At 51.4% G+C, this 18,140-nt stretch overlaps 1 protein-coding gene across 5 annotated transcripts in view; it reads left to right on the top strand.

Annotated features, from left to right (window-relative positions):
• The window catches only part of NF2 (neurofibromin 2), a 67,028-nt gene that overhangs the window by 5,917 nt on the left and 42,971 nt on the right, over positions 1 to 18,140 (top strand). For 3 of the 5 annotated variants that reach the window (XM_036353684.1, XM_036353685.1, XM_036353688.1), the window contains exons 2-4: positions 12,137 to 12,262; positions 14,787 to 14,909; positions 17,602 to 17,685. In XM_036353684.1, coding sequence (XP_036209577.1) covers positions 12,137 to 12,262; positions 14,787 to 14,909; positions 17,602 to 17,685 — 333 coding nt within the window. The remainder of the gene's footprint in view (positions 1 to 12,136; positions 12,263 to 14,786; positions 14,910 to 17,601; positions 17,686 to 18,140) is intronic. The other 2 variants (XM_036353686.1, XM_036353687.1) reach the window with 1 other exon arrangement.

Here is an 18,140-nt window from a genome sequence, read left to right as displayed (position 1 = left end):
AATGATGAATGCAGTCGTGCTGTGCTGATGAACAGTGAAGAAGGAAACCTTTGTAATTGTAGACCTTCTAGGTTATAATAGTCTAACTACGATGAACTTTACCTTATGCCTTATTCAAGGATCTTTTTTATGATGTGATACGTAATTGATCTCTGTTTAGCTTGGGGTCCACTGTGAGCACAGGGTTCTTTTCTTATTTCTGTCATCGTTAATTGTTCTCCATTCTTCGGTCCCCAATGTGTCATTTTGAACATTTTCTCTTTTCTTTGTTTTTGGTGACTTCTCCAGTTATTCATGCTGGTTTTGCTTTCTTGTCCGAACACATTGTTGTTGCTTGTTTAATTTTAATTCCAGAAGTTGCAGCATTTGAGGTCTTAAAAAACAACAACCCAGAACTGACTTTTCTCAGAGCGGCTCATCTTTTTAGCCAGGCTTCTCAGGACGATGCCTTCCGTCCTCCTGCCTGTGCTTCATCTGATTTAGATTCTGAATCCACGTGTTTTAGTACATTTTTTTTTTTAACCAAGTAAAACTTTATTACCAAACTAGTGCTGACTCAGGGGGGAAAAAATCTTTAATCAAACCTTCCAGTCGCTCAAGGTGCTTGTCCCAGGTTAGGAATCGCTCCAGCACCACTAGGTGGGGTCAGAGCACATCATTTCTCAAAGGCCTTGAGGCCCTTTGCCTCTTCCAGCTCCTTTTTGCTTCTGTGCCAGATTTGGACCCAGCTTTGGCAAATTCACAAAACCTTCCGGCGGGTGAGTGCCAAACTGACTGCTCTCCCCTGCATCCTGCCAATGTTCGTCTCCTGGTTTCAGTCATTGCGATCATTTGCCTTTCAGATAAAACTGAAAGGCCCAAGTCATTACTTAAACGTATCTGAACTGGGCTGTGCTTTTAAATTCACCAAACCGTGTATTTATCTGGTAGCCTGCTCATGCTGATGTGAGATTCAGTGAGACCCATGAATGTGTTTAAAAAGTCTTCAGCCCACAGTCATTCTCCTCCAGCGGGAGAAAATCTTACCCGTCCTGCCCACTCGTACTTACACCGGCCGGTGTTGTTCAAGTCAGTGTCCTTACCATGAATGACATGAAGCTTAATCAAAGGTTAAGGTAGAAACAGAAGACTTTGACATTTCTTTCCGGGCCAAGGTCTGGGTTCTGCAGGAGCTGATTGGCATGAAAGGATTGTGTTCCAGTCCTGTTGTCCTAGGAACTTTTTTGAAGGAATGCATTTTTATTTATTTATTTATTTATTTATTTATTTATTCATTCATTCATTCATTCATTTATATATTTTAAAAAATATATTTTTGATTTCAGAGAGGAAAAGGAGAGGGAAAGATAGAAACATGAGTGATGAGCGAGAATCATTGATCAGCTGCCTCCTGCACGCCCCCCTCCTGGGGATCGGGCCCGCAACCCCGGGCACGTGCCCTTGGCCGGAATCGAACCCGGGACCCTTCCGTCTGCAGGCCGACGCTCTATCCACTGAGCCACACCAGCTAGGGCTGAAGGGATGCACTTTGAAAGACCAAGTGCAGTTTCTGTGAAGGGCAGGCGGAGCTCATTAGTCAGATAACCCTTCATCATGGGTTGTATTTCGTAGTCTGCTCCTTTTCCCTCAAGATGGGGCGTGTGAACTCTAGCTTTGTGTCTGCACTGAGTTTCCTCTTTCCTGTTGGGAGCTCTGCAGAATTTGGATTCTGGGTATTTCAAGCAGCGCCATCATTGATAAATGCCGAACAGCGCTGGCACACTTGGTGCCGAAGCCCGTCTATGTTTCCGCAGCATCGTTAATTATTTTTGTTACGTTAGAGAGTTCATTATCACAAGTCAGCTCTTGTTTATCTGGAGAAAGGCACGTGCTAGCAACAGCAGAACCCGCGTAAGGGGAGAAGACGGGGCCTGCACACACCGGTGAAGTGTTCAGTGCCGTGTACATCCCCGAAAATGATTTCCAGGTAGCGAACGGGGCGATCCAGGATTAAAAGAAATGACTATAGCCACCGAAAAAGGTACTGCATGGTTTACACAAAACCGTCGCGGGCTCCCAGACTCCGATGGTGTTAATCCTGAAGGACGGGCCACGTGGGATGATTGTGGACGCCGGGGCCCACAGAGGCGAAGTGGCTTCCCCCACGCAGCGGGCCCGGGTGTTTTATTGCTCTTTGACAAGGCCGTGATTGCTCTCCTGTTGTGAGCTCAATTCCGAGGACAGAAATTGTCTTCTTTGCTTTGGGGGGTATTGTTGCTTTTATAGCACCATAATCGTATTGTTTCCTTTTGCTTTGTCATCTGTCAGCCGGGTTTGAAGTGCTTCGTCTTTTTAAATCCTCACCCGAGGATATGTGTAGAGAGAGGAGGGGTGGGGCGGGGGGAGAGAGAGAAGGAGAGAGAGAGAGAGAAAGAGAGAGAGAGAGAGATGGATGTGAGAGAAAAACACCGATTGGTTGCCTCCTGTGTGCACCCTGACTGGGGCTCAAACCCACAACCCACGTATGCGCCCTGACTGGGAGTCAAACCTGCCACCTTTAGGTGTACAGGACGATGCTCCAACCAACTGAACCACCCGGCCAGGCCTCATCATCTTTTTTTCATAGCATCATAAAATCTGGGCATTGCAAGGGGCGTAAGAGATTGACAGGCGAAGCAACTGAGGCCCAGTTGAGCTGCGTGGCTCACCCTAACCCAGGGATGGCGAACCTTTTGAGCTCGGCGTGTCCGCATTTTGAAAAACCCTAACTGAACTCTGGTGCCGTGGCACATATAGAAATTTTTTGATCTTTGCAACCATAGTAAAACAAAGACTTACATTTTTGATATTTATTTTACATATTTAAATGCCATTTAACAAAGAAAAATCAACCAAAAAAATGAGTTCACGTGTCACCTCTGACACACGTGTCATAGGTTCGCCATCCCTGCCCTGGAGTGTAGGCTTGTGCGTGGCGGAGGGAGGGAGTTCAGAACGCAGATCTCTTCTCTGGGTTCACTGCGGCTGCCGTAACCGCTCTCTATTTCAGCAGGAAACACGCCAGGGGCTGCAGACATAAGAACCCTGCTGCACTGCCCCCCCCCCCCCCCGCAAGAAACTATAATACATTTTCTTTTGAAAGACTTATCAGCGTTTAAAACCTGTCTTCTGTGACTCCCCAAAGTGCTGTGATTCTCTCGTTCTGTGGAAATTTTTCTTGTTGGTTCTCTGAGAGTGAGAATTCCTGGCCAAGGTGTCTTTAGAGAGAGGAAACCAGTCTGTGTCACCAGAGCGGGGAAAAGCTATACCTCAAGGCCCACTTTATGCAATTACAATTTTAACGAGGAGCACCCTAAACCCCGGCTTCGTGCGGCAATCATTCCTTGGAAGGCTGCTCTGCTCAGGAGCCTCCTCGAGCTGCCATCATCATCATTATCATCAACACCGCCCGCCAGCACGATTCGAGGAGACGTGAAGCAGCTCTTGCTCTCAAGGAGCGTGTGATGTGCAGAACGGGAGGCAGACACCTCCTTTTTCTGTGCACCCCGACTCACGGGCCTGGTGTGGTTTGTGGGGAGGGCGACGGCGATGAGATAAATGGATCTTAGGAAGGCCTGGTTACGGATAAATGGCAGCGCACCGTTTTGCTGACTCGGGAAGGGGCAGGCTGGGTTGGAACAAGGCCGGGAAATTGGTTGACAGAGGGAGGAAGTCATTTCAAGGTGGAAGGTCTTGAAACCAGTCATTTCAATAGATTTCGCATCCTAACAGGGACGATTGGAGGACCGGGGCAGGGAAATTACTTGCTATGGTTGATTATGACAGAAATTGACAGGACAAGAGAGTGGAGATGGGATTTTTTTCTTTTCTTTTTTTTTTTTGCAAAGAAGAGGCTTTAGGTTTGTGAGATTTTAGATGAGTGGCATAGGGGGCTGTGATTGGTAGACCAGAGAAATGAATTTTTTTTTTTTTGCTAAAATCCTGTTTCTATTTGGAGGGTCCCCTTGCCCCTCATGGTGAGAAATAATGGCTAATTGGGAGTGTGTCTCCTTTCATTGCAATAGGGAACAGCACGATTGTTTTGTAAGACACAAGCACCTGTTTCTGGGTTACGGTGATACCACATTGAGTTGGGGAATGCTGGTTTTATTCCTGCATTGCCGTACTTTTTTTATCCTCTTTAATGAAATAATTTTTTTTATGAAATAATATTTTAATGGGGACTCATTATTCACTAGCTGTACAGCAAAATCATTTTTAATAACTCTTTAGATTGTGTTTATCTTGGATATCGAGGTATTTGGCATCTGTTGTTTTTTTTTTTCTTCAAAACAGACAAATAAAAGTTGTATTTGGATCTGGTACGTTAGCATCTTCAGTTCTCAAGTCTCCTATAGTGAATCAGTTCCCGTAGGCCAGCCATGACCGCAAAAGTCAGGGGTAAACATTGAGAGGAGAAACCACAGTTTTCTGTCTCTGGAATAACGGTAAACACGTGTTGCATGCCCTGAACCGGGGGAGGCACAGTTCCTTCTGTTGCTCTATCTGTAAGGGAACTAACTGTTTGACGCACTTTTTTAAAGGAGTTTTCTTTAAAAAATTTTTTTTCTTATTGATGAGAGAGAGAGAGAAAGAGAGAGAGAGAAGTATCGATGTGAGAGGGAAACATTGATGGTTGCCTCCCATAACACAACCTGGGTGTGTGCCCTGATCGGGAATCGAACCTGGGACCCTTCGGTGCATGGGACGGCGCTCCAACCCAACTGAGCCACCCCAGCCAGGGCAGATGGCAGTCTAAACCGGCCAATGGTAAGACGACTGTCATGGGTGTTACTCACCACGCTTCCCTGGTCAGCAGCCCCCCATCGGCCCTGTGGGTCGCCGGTGCCAGGAGCTCCCTGCAGCAGGTGAGTGCTGCATCCGGCCACATCCCGGCTGCGGAGGCTGAGTGCTCAGTGCCGTTTACTTGAAACACTCTGGGCTGATAAATGACAAGCACTTCACTCTGGATAAAGCTCATAAATTCAGGCCCTAGAAAAACTAACAAGCTGGCGGCACTTGGTCCTGTTTATAAAGTTCATCCACATCTGTCTTTGGTGCAGGCACAAGTATATGTCTGTGAAATAGCACCGCGGACTGTTCACGTAATAGAGGGCACAGCCACACAGCACCAGGCGTCGCCCTCCCGGCCTCACTTCCACGAGCCCCTACGCTTGAAAGGCACCTTGAGCTCGAGGTCCGCGGCGTGGAGGGAGCTCGCGTGCCGGGGAGCCCAGATTTGTGCTCCTTCCTGCCTTTTTTTAAAAAAATATTTTATTGATTTTTTTTACAGAGAGGAAGGGAGAGGGATAGAGAGTTAGAAACATCGATGAGAGAGAAACATCGATCAGCTGCCTCCTGCACACTCCCCACTGGGGATGTGCCCGCAACCAAGGTACATGCCCTTGACCGGAATCGAACCCAGGACCCCTGAGTCCAAAGGCCGATGCTCTATCCACTGAGCCAAACCGGTGAGGGCTCCTTCCTGCCTTTCTTCTCCCTGCGGGTCACCTCGCTCCCCCCACCTCTCTTTTTTCTGTCCGCAAAGTGAGCCTCTGCCTCCCAGCTTCCCTCCACGAGGCCGAGGCGAGGCCAGGAGCTGTTGTGGTCGTGCCCGTGGGACAGTTTGTGCGCTTGGACCCGGTGGGAAGAGATGGGCACGTCCCGGGTTTAAAGGGACGTTTCATCAAAACCAGGAGCCGTTCTGTTTTTGCAGTGCGTTCAGGAAAAAGGACAGGCCCCGTGACAAACAAAATGGCCTTTCCGTAGTGTACGTGCGATCGGGTGTCAGAAAAGGAAATATTTTATTTTTTAAAATATGTTTTTATTGATTTCAGAGAGGGAGGGAGAGGGAGAGAGCGAGAGAAACATCAATGATGAGAGAGAATCGTGATCGGCTGCCTCCTGCACGCCCCACACTGGGGATCGAGCCCGCAGCCCGGGCATGGGCCCTGACCGGGAATCGAACCGTGACCTCCTGGTTCATAGGTCTGCGCTCAACCACGGAGCCGTGCGGGCCGGGCAAGAAAAGGAAATATTTTAATAAAAAAGTAAACATGAGACTCGTCCCACTGGCCGTGGCTTCTTAGAGACCTGGCAGGTGTTGTGATGGGATGCGTGGCTGCTCAGAACCAGTGGCTGACCAGCCGTGGAGCCGGCACACGCACTGGGCTGGAGCTGCGTGTCAGTGCTGCGCCGAGCATTCAGTGCTGCAGCGAGGGTGATTATGCTGCTTGTCAGACACTAGGAAAGTGCAGAGAACATTCCTTCATTCGTAACAGCTTGGGCCCAAGTGGCAGACACGCTGTTGCCTCCAGCTGGTGTGACTTCCCCTCCCCCGCCTGCTTTCTTAGCCCCTTCACCAGAGGACCAGCTACCCCACTTGGCTTTCAAGACCCAGCTCAGACAGCGGCTCCCCAGCGCAGGCCCGCCCCCCCGTCCCCGCCGCCCCCACGGGCCCCAGGCCTGGGTTGTGTTCCCATAGCGCTCTGTTCTGTTAGCATTTACCAGGTTGCATTTCCGTTATCCATTTACCTGTCTTCCCTGTCCGACGTGAATAGGGACAGTGTCTTGCCCCGAATTCATCATTTATCTCCTGTGCTGAGCACGACGACTAGGACGTAGTGGCTGCTCAATAAATGTTTGTCAAATGAGTGATGGCGTGGTTCGTTCAATGAGAATTGATGGCGCCCTTTGTCGTCTGTCATCCATCATCCATGGAGCGAAAGAGGACTGGGAGACTTTCAGCAGTGCCCCTTGGGCGTATCAGGAGCGGAGGCAGGGCTGGGATGGATGAGTCGCTACCCTTTATTTACTGAGTGTTTCCGATGGGCAGGTCTCTACCTCGGGCCTTTTCATTGTATCAGCGCTCTTAGTCCTTAGATCAGTCTGCTCAGATCATCTGTCGATCCTCCCCATTGAGAAGCATGAGAAAGTCCGGTAACGTGCCCACGGTCGCAGCGTGACAGGACCGAGCTGAGATGCCTGTCAACGTGAGATAGCCACCCCCGGCCCAGGCCCTTTGGACTGGTTCCCGGGAAGAGTGAAGTCCTGATGTCCCGGGACATCTGTCTCTTATAACGATTGAACTTTCCTGTATCTCTGGAAGGGTCCTAGATATGACCCGTCCTCGGGGACAAGGAGGAAACAGTCACGCAGACGACGTTCTGTGTCCCGCGGTGCACGTGGGAGAGGCCGAGTCAGATGGCTCACGAAGACGCGCCGTTAGCTGGCCCTCTTGGTCCTTTTTGCCTCTAGACCTTTGCACATGCTGTTCCCTCTGCCCCGGAACACACTTCCCTGCTCACTCCTGCCTTCCCCACACCCAGCCTTCACTCACTCAGCTCGTTTCCCACCACGGGAGTCCGTTTAGATGCCATTTCCCATTCCCCCAAGACAGAGGGTCCCTTAGTGGGCGGCCCTGCAGGCTCCGTGTCCCTGTGGCGGCACCCACACCGGTGTTGGCGTGAAAGCCACACCTTGGAGCTGGTTTCCACGCGTGGGGCGAGGGAGGGGACCCTTTGTTCCTGACTGGTTCATGCTCAAGACCTGGTCTGTGGGAGCAGAGGCCGTCTCTTTTGCTCCCCGTTTAGCCCCTGCCCCTCAGCTCTTGCTCGGACACGTCGGACGTTTACCAAATGTTTGTTGAGGGAGCGGGTGGATGGAGGTTCATCTTGCTTTCAGTTTTCAAGGCTCGCGGGTCCTGGAAGCAGTCGGGTCTTCCGGCGGACAGCCGCCGTGGGCCGTGGCTTGTGCGTCCATGCTTGGCCGGACACGGTGGGGATAGAGACACGGCAGATGGTGCCCTGTTCCGAGGTGCCTACAATCTTAGGGAGACGTTCAGACGTTCTGAATCACGGCACAGCATCGGCGCGGGACAGCGGGTCACTGATGAAACTCTGAGCACGGTCACATCCCGGGGAGTCAGTCGGCTGTCACCAAGGAGGCTCCATTCGCAGCTCAAGACCCCCCCCCCACCCCTGCACAGGGCGTCCCGAGAACCACTTGGAGCCACTGCAAAACATGGTTCTTGTTTGTAAAGAAGTGGAACCCCGAGTTAGGAGGACTAAGCAAGCCTCACGGGCCTTGGGGAGGGCACGTTGAACAGGGCATCCTTGGCTCGGTAGACACCATGTTGGTGGTGAGAGTTAACCTAAAAGAACAAATTCTTTTTTTAAAAACATATTTTATTGATTTTTTTACAGAGAGGAAGGGAGAGAGATAGAGAGTTAGAAACATCGACGAGAGAGAAACATCGATCAGCTGCCTCCTGCACACTCCCCACTGGGGATGTGCCCGCAACCCAGGTACATGCCCTTGACCGGAATGGAACCTGGGACCTGTGAGTCCGAAGGCCAACGCTCTATCCACTGTGAAAAAGGTCAGGGTCTACTTTAGCCGGATCTGTGACTCAGTTTCCTTATTTATACAAAAAGGGGTGTATCTGTAGTAGGTAGACCCAGTAAATAGGCTTATTTCCAACTAGGACATTCTCGGATTTTTTTGATTTTTATATTTTTATTGATCTCAGAGAGGAAGGGAGAGGAAAAGAGACGTAGAAACATCTGGGGATCGAGCCTGCAACCCAGGCGTGTGCCTTTGACCGGAATCGAACCCGGGACCCTTCAGTCCGCGGGCCGACGCTCTATCCACTGAGCCAGACCAGCGAGGGCCCTAAGTTCAAAATCCAAGCAGGGCATTTTGAATCAGTGTGAGAATTTTTCCCCCCTCTCCTCACTTTATTGCCAGCTCCCTGGGAACAAAGACATCGGCTCTGCATTCAACAGGGATAGTTCTGTATTTTAAAAACAAAGAAGGAGGAAGGAATACAAGAAACTTGCATTAATGTGGTATTATGCTTGAGAATTTAAACTCCCAAGTCAGGACATTCCCTTGTCGTTCCTTTTTGCAGCTTCCTTCAGATGCCCGCGCATCCCATTGGCAGCCCCTTCGTGCCGTGGTGTTGACGTGGTGCCGTGGTGCCTTGCCGTGCTGTGTCCCAGCCTGGCCGGGGCTGTGAGTTAGGGAGGATTTGGAATTACTTTGATCTTGGCCCTGGGGTGTTTAACTTCTCCAAGCTAAAGTCTGGTTTTTTATTGTTCCATTATCTTGTAGCAAAGGTAGTCATTTATAATTTATAGACTGTGTCCTGGCTTAAAATAGAGACAAGAGAATAATCAGCATCCTGAAGCTTCTAGTTTTCCAAAATAACATTTCTCCGGTGCCGTCTGCCTGTAGGAATTGAAACCTGAATTGCGTGCGTTAAAAAACCCTTTGTCCGGTAGTCAGGCCGGGATGCGTTGTGCCAACGAGCAGTCCTAAGCCCTGCAAAGGGGGAAAGGGATCATTTTTTAAAAAATGTCATTTGATTTCATTCTCTGTGAAATAATTTCTAAAACGTCGACCTCTGTAGTGTCTCACTAAAGTCCCAGGGAAGGGACAGGGGCAGAGCGAGAAGGACAGATAGGAGACGAGGCTCCGGCGAAGGACAAAAGCCAGGACGCATCCCGGCCACTTGTCTGCTGCGGTTTTGGAGTCCTTCCATCTGGGCTGCTCCTTTGCTCTGTGATTGGACTGCAGGCCCGGGGGAGGGAGGGCTCTCCCGCTGAGAGTCTCATAGAGAACACGCCGTTCATTCACAGATATTAAAAATAGAAGCCCTACGGGAAAAGTCCTCTGTCGACTCAGGGTTTAGCTCAAGCCAATCGGATATCAGAGGCCTAACTTATTTTTTTCCCTCTTTGCTTTTATACCAAGTCGTCTAAACCCTAATTATTCCCTCATTCCTTTTCATTATGCACCTTCGGTGTGCCAGGAACTGGGTGGAGATTTCCTTCCTTCCTTCCTTCCTTCCTTCCTTTCTTTCTTTCCTTATTGATTTTATTATAGGGAGAGGGGGGGGGGCGGGAATATCTATGATGAGAGAGAATCATCGATCGGCTGCCTCCTTCAAGTCCCCCACTGAGGGTCAAGCCCACAACCCGGGCATGTGCCCTGACCGGGAACCGAACCCTGACTTCCTGGTTCCTAGGTCGACGTTCAGCCACGGAGCCACGCCGGCCGGGCCCGGGTGGAGGTGTCTAATGAGGGCAGAAGGAGAGCTGGGTCTGCAGTCGAGTGGCCTTGTTCTTCCGGCGTCCGGCGATGCTGTCAGAGTCCCAAGTTCATTCTCGCTACGCCCACTGACGCGGTGACGTGTCTCACCTGCTCAGGACTGTACCTGGGCTACGTCTGAATGCCCGCCTGGGACTTGGGGGCCCTTGGGGGTAGGGGGCGAGCCGAGGCCCACGGGCAGTATGGGAGCAGGTTGGGTGATTTAACGCGAAAGCCACAAGGTGGCAACATTCACTAAACCGCTGGGCATTTTCTTTCCCTGTGAAGACGTGGAACTTGTTTTTCCAGCTAAGAGATTGGACGGCTGAGGGGTGTAGCAGCCATTGCTCAGGCCAGTGGTTCTCAACCTTCCTAACATCGCGACCCTTTAAAACAGTTCCTCCTGTTGTGGTGACCCCCAACCATAAAATTATTTTCGTTGCTACTTCATAACTGTAATGTTGCTACTGTTATGAATCATAATGTAAATATCTGATATGCAGGATGTATTTTCATTGTTACAAATGGAACATAATGAAAGCATAGTGATGAATCACAAAAACAATATGTAATTATCGATGTGTTTTCCGATGGTCTTAGGTGACCCCTGTGAAAGGGTGGTTCGACCCCCAAAGGGGCCGCGACCCACAGGTTGAGAACCGCTGGCTCAGGCCCTTTTGAAAGCGAGGCTGTCGAATGCGGGCACTACGGTCTATCGGTCCCCGCTCGTCCCCTGGTTCAGACGCGGAGAGTCTGAAAATGCTCCGCGTAATGGTGGGCCGGTTGCCTCCCCTTTGGCCTCAGTTCTACAGCGTGATCAGCGTGGACTGACCCATCTCTAATGTTGTTTTTCTCCATGATTTATGGCTTTGCTTACAACCTCTTTTCCTATGTGGCTTTTTAAAAAAAAAAAAAAAAAAAGTTCTGGTAAAACCAGTCTTTACATTTTAAAACAAAGTGAAACAAGCAAACAACAGATCACTAGCCTTTTATCAAAGGGCAAGGTCGTGATTAAAAAAAAAAAAAAGTCAATGACAAAATCTCAAGGCAATTAAGGTGCCTGGAAGCTGGCCCCCTCCCCGGATTCAGGCTGGGCTCTCCTGGGTGAGGGCGCGCGTTTCCCGGTTTCCTGAATGGGCTCTGGGGGCGCGGAGGTCGGTGGGGAGCTGCCCGAGGGAGGCACCGTGTGTGTGAGCAGCGGCTGAGCCCTTCAGCTCCCGTCGGCATCTCCCCGCTCCTGGTTTTGTAGTGGAAGCCTTCACGTTGTTCGCGTCCTCTCCGCATCCTGGGACCCGAGAGTGGAGGGAGCAGAGAAAAGGTTTCTGTGCGGGCAGATTATGGCTCTTGCTCACAGTGTTTTATGTGTGTGGTTTTAAAATATATATATATTGATTTCAGAGAGGAAGGGAGAGGGAGAGATAGAAACATCAATGATGAGAGAGAATCATTGATGCCTCTTACACACACACACACACACACACACACACCACTGTTGATAGTAATACAGATGCCTCCCATTCCCTCCCCTTCCTTCCCCCCCTCCTCCCAGCCCCTCCCCCGCCCGCCCCAGGTCTTCACTGCCCCATTGCCTGTGCCCATGGGCTGTGCATAGAAGTATATATGTTCTTCTCGTCCCCCCAACCCCGCATCGAGGTATGCCGGTCCGTTCCATGCCTCCCGGCTTCGGGTCTTATTTTGTCGGCTAATCTATTTTGTTCATGAGATTCCACACATAAGTGTGATCATGTGATATTTGTCTTTCTCAGCTTGGCTTCTTTCACTTGGCGGAATATTTTCCAGGTCCATCCAGGCTGTCCCAAAGGGAAAGATCTCTCTCTCTCTCTCTCTCTCTCTCTCTCTCTCTCTCTCTCTCTCTCTCTCTCTCCATCGTATTCCATAGCTCTTCTATCCACTCATCTCCTGCTGGGCACTTGGGCTGTTTCCAGATCTTAGCTGCTGTGAATAACAGTGTGCTCACCATGTTCTTTGCGGTTTTTTTTCCCCCTCCTGGTTTGCTGTGTTGCAGATGAAGTGGAAAGGGAAGGACCTGTTCGACTTGGTGTGCCGGACCCTGGGGCTGCGGGAAACCTGGTTCTTCGGGCTGCAGTACACGATCAAGGACACCGTGGCCTGGCTCAAGACGGACAAGAAGGTTGGGCCGCAAGTGGCTGGGACCGGAGGGGCGGGTGTGTGCTCCGGCTCCTCCCTGCGCATGGGCCCAGCGCAGCTGCTCACCGTGGGGCTTGGCGGGTCCGGGGTAGAGAAGGGGGTTTCCTACCCCTCCCAGGCTCTCCTGGGCTACGCAGAACCCACCACCATGAAACTGCTGCCACCCCCGGCCCCGTTCCTCGTCGTCACCGGGCTGCCTGCTTTGGGCGTTAATGCCGGTCAGCTCACGGAGCCCCTGGTCAGGCTTTGTGAATAAAAGTGACAGACGTTACTTAGAATACATGTCGCAGAAAGATGTTCTTGGGGCTCATGTGCTTTATGAAATTTTATTTTAAATATATTTTTATTGATTTTCAGAGAGAGAGAGAAAGAGAGAGAGAAGCATTGATTGGCTGCCTCCTGCACGCGCCCCCCCCCCACTGGGGACTGAGCCCGCAACCGGGGCATGTGCCCTGATCGGGAATCGAACCGTGACGTCCTGGTTCCTAGGTCGACGCTCAGCCACTGAGCCACGCCGGCCGGGCTAAAAGTCTTTTTGCGAATCACCGTGGCCCGACTCAGTCTACTCATTCGTGCGATCTAAGGAGTAAGGAGTTGCCCTGGTCCCTGTGATGAAGGAAGACTGTCCATTTAGTCCTCATGATTTTTCTGGGGCCCCTGAGGCCTGAAGGGGGCTCCCAGCAGTTCTGACGCAGCTCAGAAGTGAATATCGCCCGGGAAGCTGCCCTCTGTGTGGGTTCATCCGTGCACACAAAGACATACTCGCCTGCTTACCTGCCTACCTAACCCCGAAGGTGGTTGAGACCAGGGCCATATGTGTTTCTCAGTGAATCTCAGAGGAAGTCAGTGTCTGATTCTTACCCCAAATGGAGCCTGATTTTATTATCTGCCACATGGCATGATAAACAATCAAAGCCTCCCGACTTCTGCCATTTTGACTCTAAACTTCACATGTTCACATTACTGACAGATGGACACTCATCTGAGACTTCGTGTTGGAATCCCGCAGGTTATAAAGTCCACACGGTAATTCCCCAGTGATCTCGAACGTCAAGTTGCCCACCTTGTGCCGATGTCAGCAAGCTCGTCCGAGATCAGCCCTGGCCGGTTTGGCTCAGCGGATAGAGCGTCGGCCTGCGGACTGAAGGGTCCCGGGTTTGATTCTAGTCAAGGGCACGTGCCTGGGTTGCGGGCTCGATCCCCAGTCGGGGGCCTACAGGAGGCAGCCAGTCAACAATTCTCTCTCGTCATTGATGTTTCTATCTCTCCCTCTCACTTCCTCTCTCTGAAATCAATAAAAATATATTTTAAAAAATAAAAATGTATAAAAAACATTTAAAAAAAAGAAAAGATTGTCGGAGATCAGGTTTATGTTAAGTCTCCTGGGAACCGTCCACCCATTGGAATTTGGACCGGGGCGTGGAGAGCGATCTACCAGAGACAGCAAAGCTTCCTAGTATCTTCTTGTGGTTCTCAGCGAAGTGAATTTAAATCGTCTCCCCGAGCGTTGGCCAAATGGCTATCGGACCGGGGGCATCAGGAGCCACGGTGCCTCGCTGCTCAAAGGAAATCAACTGTGACCCATGTTAATGGCATGTTTATGGCCTGGAGGGAAACTCGTTCTGGAGAGCAGATGGCGCAGGCTTTTCGGGGGGTGGATGGGGTTGCTGGGATATGAAAGGCGAGTGGCTTACTGCCTGCGCCCACGTGTTCTTGCGGGGCGTCTCTGGAGGTCCCTTGGAACACAGGGTCGCCGCGAGGGACACGTGTCGCGTCTCCTGCTTAGCTGGTGTTCAGCTGATTTGACAGAGATTCAGTTCATCGTCCGAAGCTCCGTTCCAATATGGGCCTGAATGTTGGGGGTTGTTGGCAGCAAGAAAAGAGAATAAAGAAATATTCCACTACTTTCAAAAACATTAGAAAAAACATTCCGCCTACGATAAAGGGCGGCAGGACCTCGGAGTCAGACATTTATAATTGTTGACGATCTCTGCGGCCTTGAGAACATTCGTGCCTTCATCTTCGCTCTCCTCACCCCTCGGGCACCCATTAATTAGCTTGGTTCAGAAAGGCCGTTTGAAGTAATATCTCCTGTTAATCACAACCTCTGGGAAATGTGATGAATTTATTACTTTTTAAATATATATTTTTATTGATTTCAGAGAGGAAGGGAGAGGGAGAGAGAGAGAGAGAGAGAGAGAGAGAGAGAGAGAGAGAGAGAGAGAAACAGCCACAATGAGAAGAGAGTCATTGATTGGCTGCCTGCCTCACGCCCCACACTGGGGATTGAGCCGGCAATCCAGGCACGCGCCCTGACCGGGAATCGAACCGGGACCTCCTGGGTTCATAGGTTGATGCTCAACCACTGAGCCACACCGGCCGGGCATGTGATGAATTTAGAGGAGGAAAAAAATATCTATATGCTCCCTGCCAGAGGTTCTCCGATGGGGCGTGGGGGGAAGAGGGGCCAACGTAGCCTGTTCTGTCTTTGCCCTGCGATCCCGCAGGTGCTGGACCACGATGTTTCGAAGGAAGAGCCGGTCACCTTCCACTTCCTGGCCAAGTTTTACCCCGAGAACGCCGAGGAGGAGCTGGTGCAGGAGATCACTCAGCACCTATTCTTCCTGCAGGTACGGTAGTCCGTGCTCCCCCCTCCCCCCTCACGACGGGAAAGCCCCCTCAGGCGTGGTGGTTGCGGAGGCGTCAGGGTGACCTGCGGGAGGAAGGCTGTCCGTGTCGTCCCCGGAGCTTCACGCGGTGAAAAGGTCCCGCGTCCAGAAAGCCGGTCCTCGGTTCTGGAACGGACAGCGCCTCTAGACTAGGACTAGATTTGAGTGGCGGGAAGCGGTGTCAGGCGAAATGGCAAACGTGTGATGGCGAACGATTGGGGGACAGGGAGCTGCCCGATTTGAAACCTCTTTGACAATAGATCCCGTTTTTCTGCTCGCTGACCTGAAAGTCCTCAGCGGTCGCGAAGGGAGCCGAAAGGGAGTCTTACGAAGAATAGTTGTCCCAGAAGTTCAGCGTCCGTTCTCGTTAAGGCGGGAGTCCGGGACGCCAGCGCCGCCCGGTTCACCCCACGCACGAGGAGCTTCGCACGTCATGCTTTATGCTACTCCTTGTCCATGTGCTACTCCTCGCCTGTCATCCTCTCAGCTCTCCCTTCCTCCCTCATAGCTTCCGAGCTCCTTCAAGGCTGGGCTCACGGAGTGCGCAGGAGGCATTCCGTAAGTAATCCCTCAGCCCAGCCGAAGAGGTTAGGAGATCCGTTGGGAGCGATAGGTTCCAAGACAGCTAGCTGGCCGTCCGAGGGCGCAGTGGGGGGTGGGGGTGGGGTGGAAACCTTGTCTGTTTTGCTGGTGTCCTTACGGCTCCATCGGAGCTTCCCCAGTCTTCATGGGGAGTTACAGTGATTGGCGCTGGAGCTGCTGGTGTGCCCGAAGGGGCCCACTGTCAGTCATGGGGAAGACTGCAGCCGGGGTGTTAATCACATGACCTCCCAGCAGTAGATGGGTGGTCTGTCACGTAGCCCAGGCTCAACAATTAGTTCAAGCCTTGGGCTATTGCATTCGTTCAGGAAATATTAAGTTAATAACAACCTCCCCCCCAATTTTTTTGTTTGCTTGTTTTGTTAACCCTCACCCGAGGATATTTCTCCATGGATTTTTAGGAAGAGTGGGAGACAGAGAGAAACATCGATGTGAGAGAAACACATCGATTGGTTGCCTCCTGCACGTGCCCCGACCAGGCCCCGGGCCGGGGAGGAGCCTGCAACCTAGGTACACTCCCTTGACCGGAATCAAACCCAGGACCCTTTGGTCTGCAGGCCGACACTCTATCCACCAAGCCAAACCGGTCCGGCTCCATTGATTTTTAGAGAGTAGAAGGGAGGGGGAGAGAGACAGAGAGAGAAACATCGGTGTGAGAGAGACACATTGATTAGTTGCCTCCTGCATGTGCCCAGACTGGGGCTGAGGATTGAACCTTGTAAAAAAAAAAAGGGGTATATATATATATATATATATATATATATATATATATATATACACATACATATATATGTATATGTATACACACACACACACACACACATATGCATACACATTCCCCCATCCCAACCCCAACACGTCCTGCTCCATGGGGAGTCCTTCAGGTTTTCTGTAGTGTGGCTTTTCCCCCTTTGAAAAGAAACCAAAGGACGAGGAAGTCACACTGCTTTGAAGGAGAGCACATCAGGCTCCCCCAGGCCCCAGAAGGCCCTCGCGCCGTCATAAGCCCTGGGACGCGGTGCCGTGCCTCAGGCGCCTTTGGCTTAACCTCCCCTCGCACAGCGACGTCGGAGCGTCTCAGCGGCCGGCCGAGCGAGGCACAGTTCGCTGCGTTGGTGGATCTGGTGGCTGTTGACCTCTGTGAAGGGAGAGCTGGCTTTCCCGTCGTGTTTTATTTCTCTGCCCCCACTCCCGGCGGCTCCCTCGCCGCTGCGTCTAAGAAATTAAGTGCCCTGAGATATGTTCGTTCAACATTGCGGCTGAAGAGTTATATTTCCTGGACCTCACGAGTGCTTAACAGTTTAATCGATCCCACTTCATTGCTTCCTTTTTCCTTAGAGTGGCCGTATCGAAAGTGATGGTGTTTTCCCCGCAGTCATAACTCAGTGGCCTCGCCGCCTTTTCTCTTGTGTTCAGACTTGAAAGTAGACGCCATTCCCGCGGGTGCTGCTTGCGCTCAGCGGGGCTGAGGCTGCAACCCCCATCAGAGCCGCTCCTCTGTCCCGGCCCAGATGTTAGTGTCTCTCTTTTTTTGTTGTTAATCCTCGCCTGAGGATATTTCTCCATGGATTTTTTAGACAGAGTGGGAGAGAGAGGGAAAGACAGAGAGAAACATTGATGTGAGAGAAACACATCGATTGGTTGCCTCCTGCACGCACCCTGGCCAGGGCCTGGGCCGGGGAGGAGCCCGCAACCGAGATCCGTGCCCTTGACCGTAATCGAACCCGGGACCCTTGGGTCTGCAGGCCGACGCTCTATCCACTGAGCCACACCGGTCAGGGCTCATCTCGGTTGTAACCATGAGCTGTCTTTCCTCCTCAGCACTTGATCGTGAGCAGAAGCGATGAGGGGTTCTCACGCATGGCCGCCTCACCAATAACTGCTCAGCGCCTGAGCTCCCAACCTGCCTGCAGCAATAAAAAAAAAAAAAAATCATACCCTTTTGTCAGCGTCATTAACAGGCCGGCCTGGCGGGCGGCCCTCATCAGGACGCCCAGCTGCGCGGCTCACGGCCACGTACCCCGTGTCACGTGTCCCCTGTCGCCCCTTTCAGGTAAAGAAGCAGATCTTGGATGAAAAGATCTACTGCCCGCCCGAGGCCTCGGTGCTGCTGGCTTCGTACGCCGTCCAGGCCAAGGTAGGCGCCAAGGGGAAAAACTCAGCTTTGCGGGGCAGGGATGTGTCGCGCGGGGCCGCGCCAGTCGTCTGTTTTTTGGGGTTTCCTAGGCTTTAGGGAGACTTTCGCCAGCAAGGGGGAAGGCCCTGGGGGAGCCAAGTCTCACTTCTGTACGGTCTCCTGAGTGTGTGTGTGTGTGTGTGTGTGTGTACAAATAAGTGTGTGTAACTTGGTAACTTTTCTTTGTGCTCTCATTGTGCACATGTGGTTCCTTACATTTACTGAACCAACCTCTCTTTTTTCTTTTTCTTTCTTTCTTTTTGTTAAAAACATATTTTTGTTGATTTCAGAGAGGGAGGGGGAGATAGGAACATCAATGATGAGAGAGAATCACTGATCGGCCGCCTCCTGCACGCCCCACCCTGGGGATCGAGCGTGCAACCCGGGCACGTGCCCTGACCCGGAATCGAACCGTG

This window comes from Myotis myotis, unplaced genomic scaffold (genome assembly GCF_014108235.1).
Source record: "Myotis myotis isolate mMyoMyo1 unplaced genomic scaffold, mMyoMyo1.p scaffold_m19_p_20, whole genome shotgun sequence".
In the NCBI taxonomy this organism is placed as follows: domain Eukaryota; kingdom Metazoa; phylum Chordata; class Mammalia; order Chiroptera; family Vespertilionidae; genus Myotis; species Myotis myotis.
The sequence above is the reverse complement of the archived record's forward strand: the minus strand, read 5'-3'. Positions and strand labels throughout refer to the sequence as shown.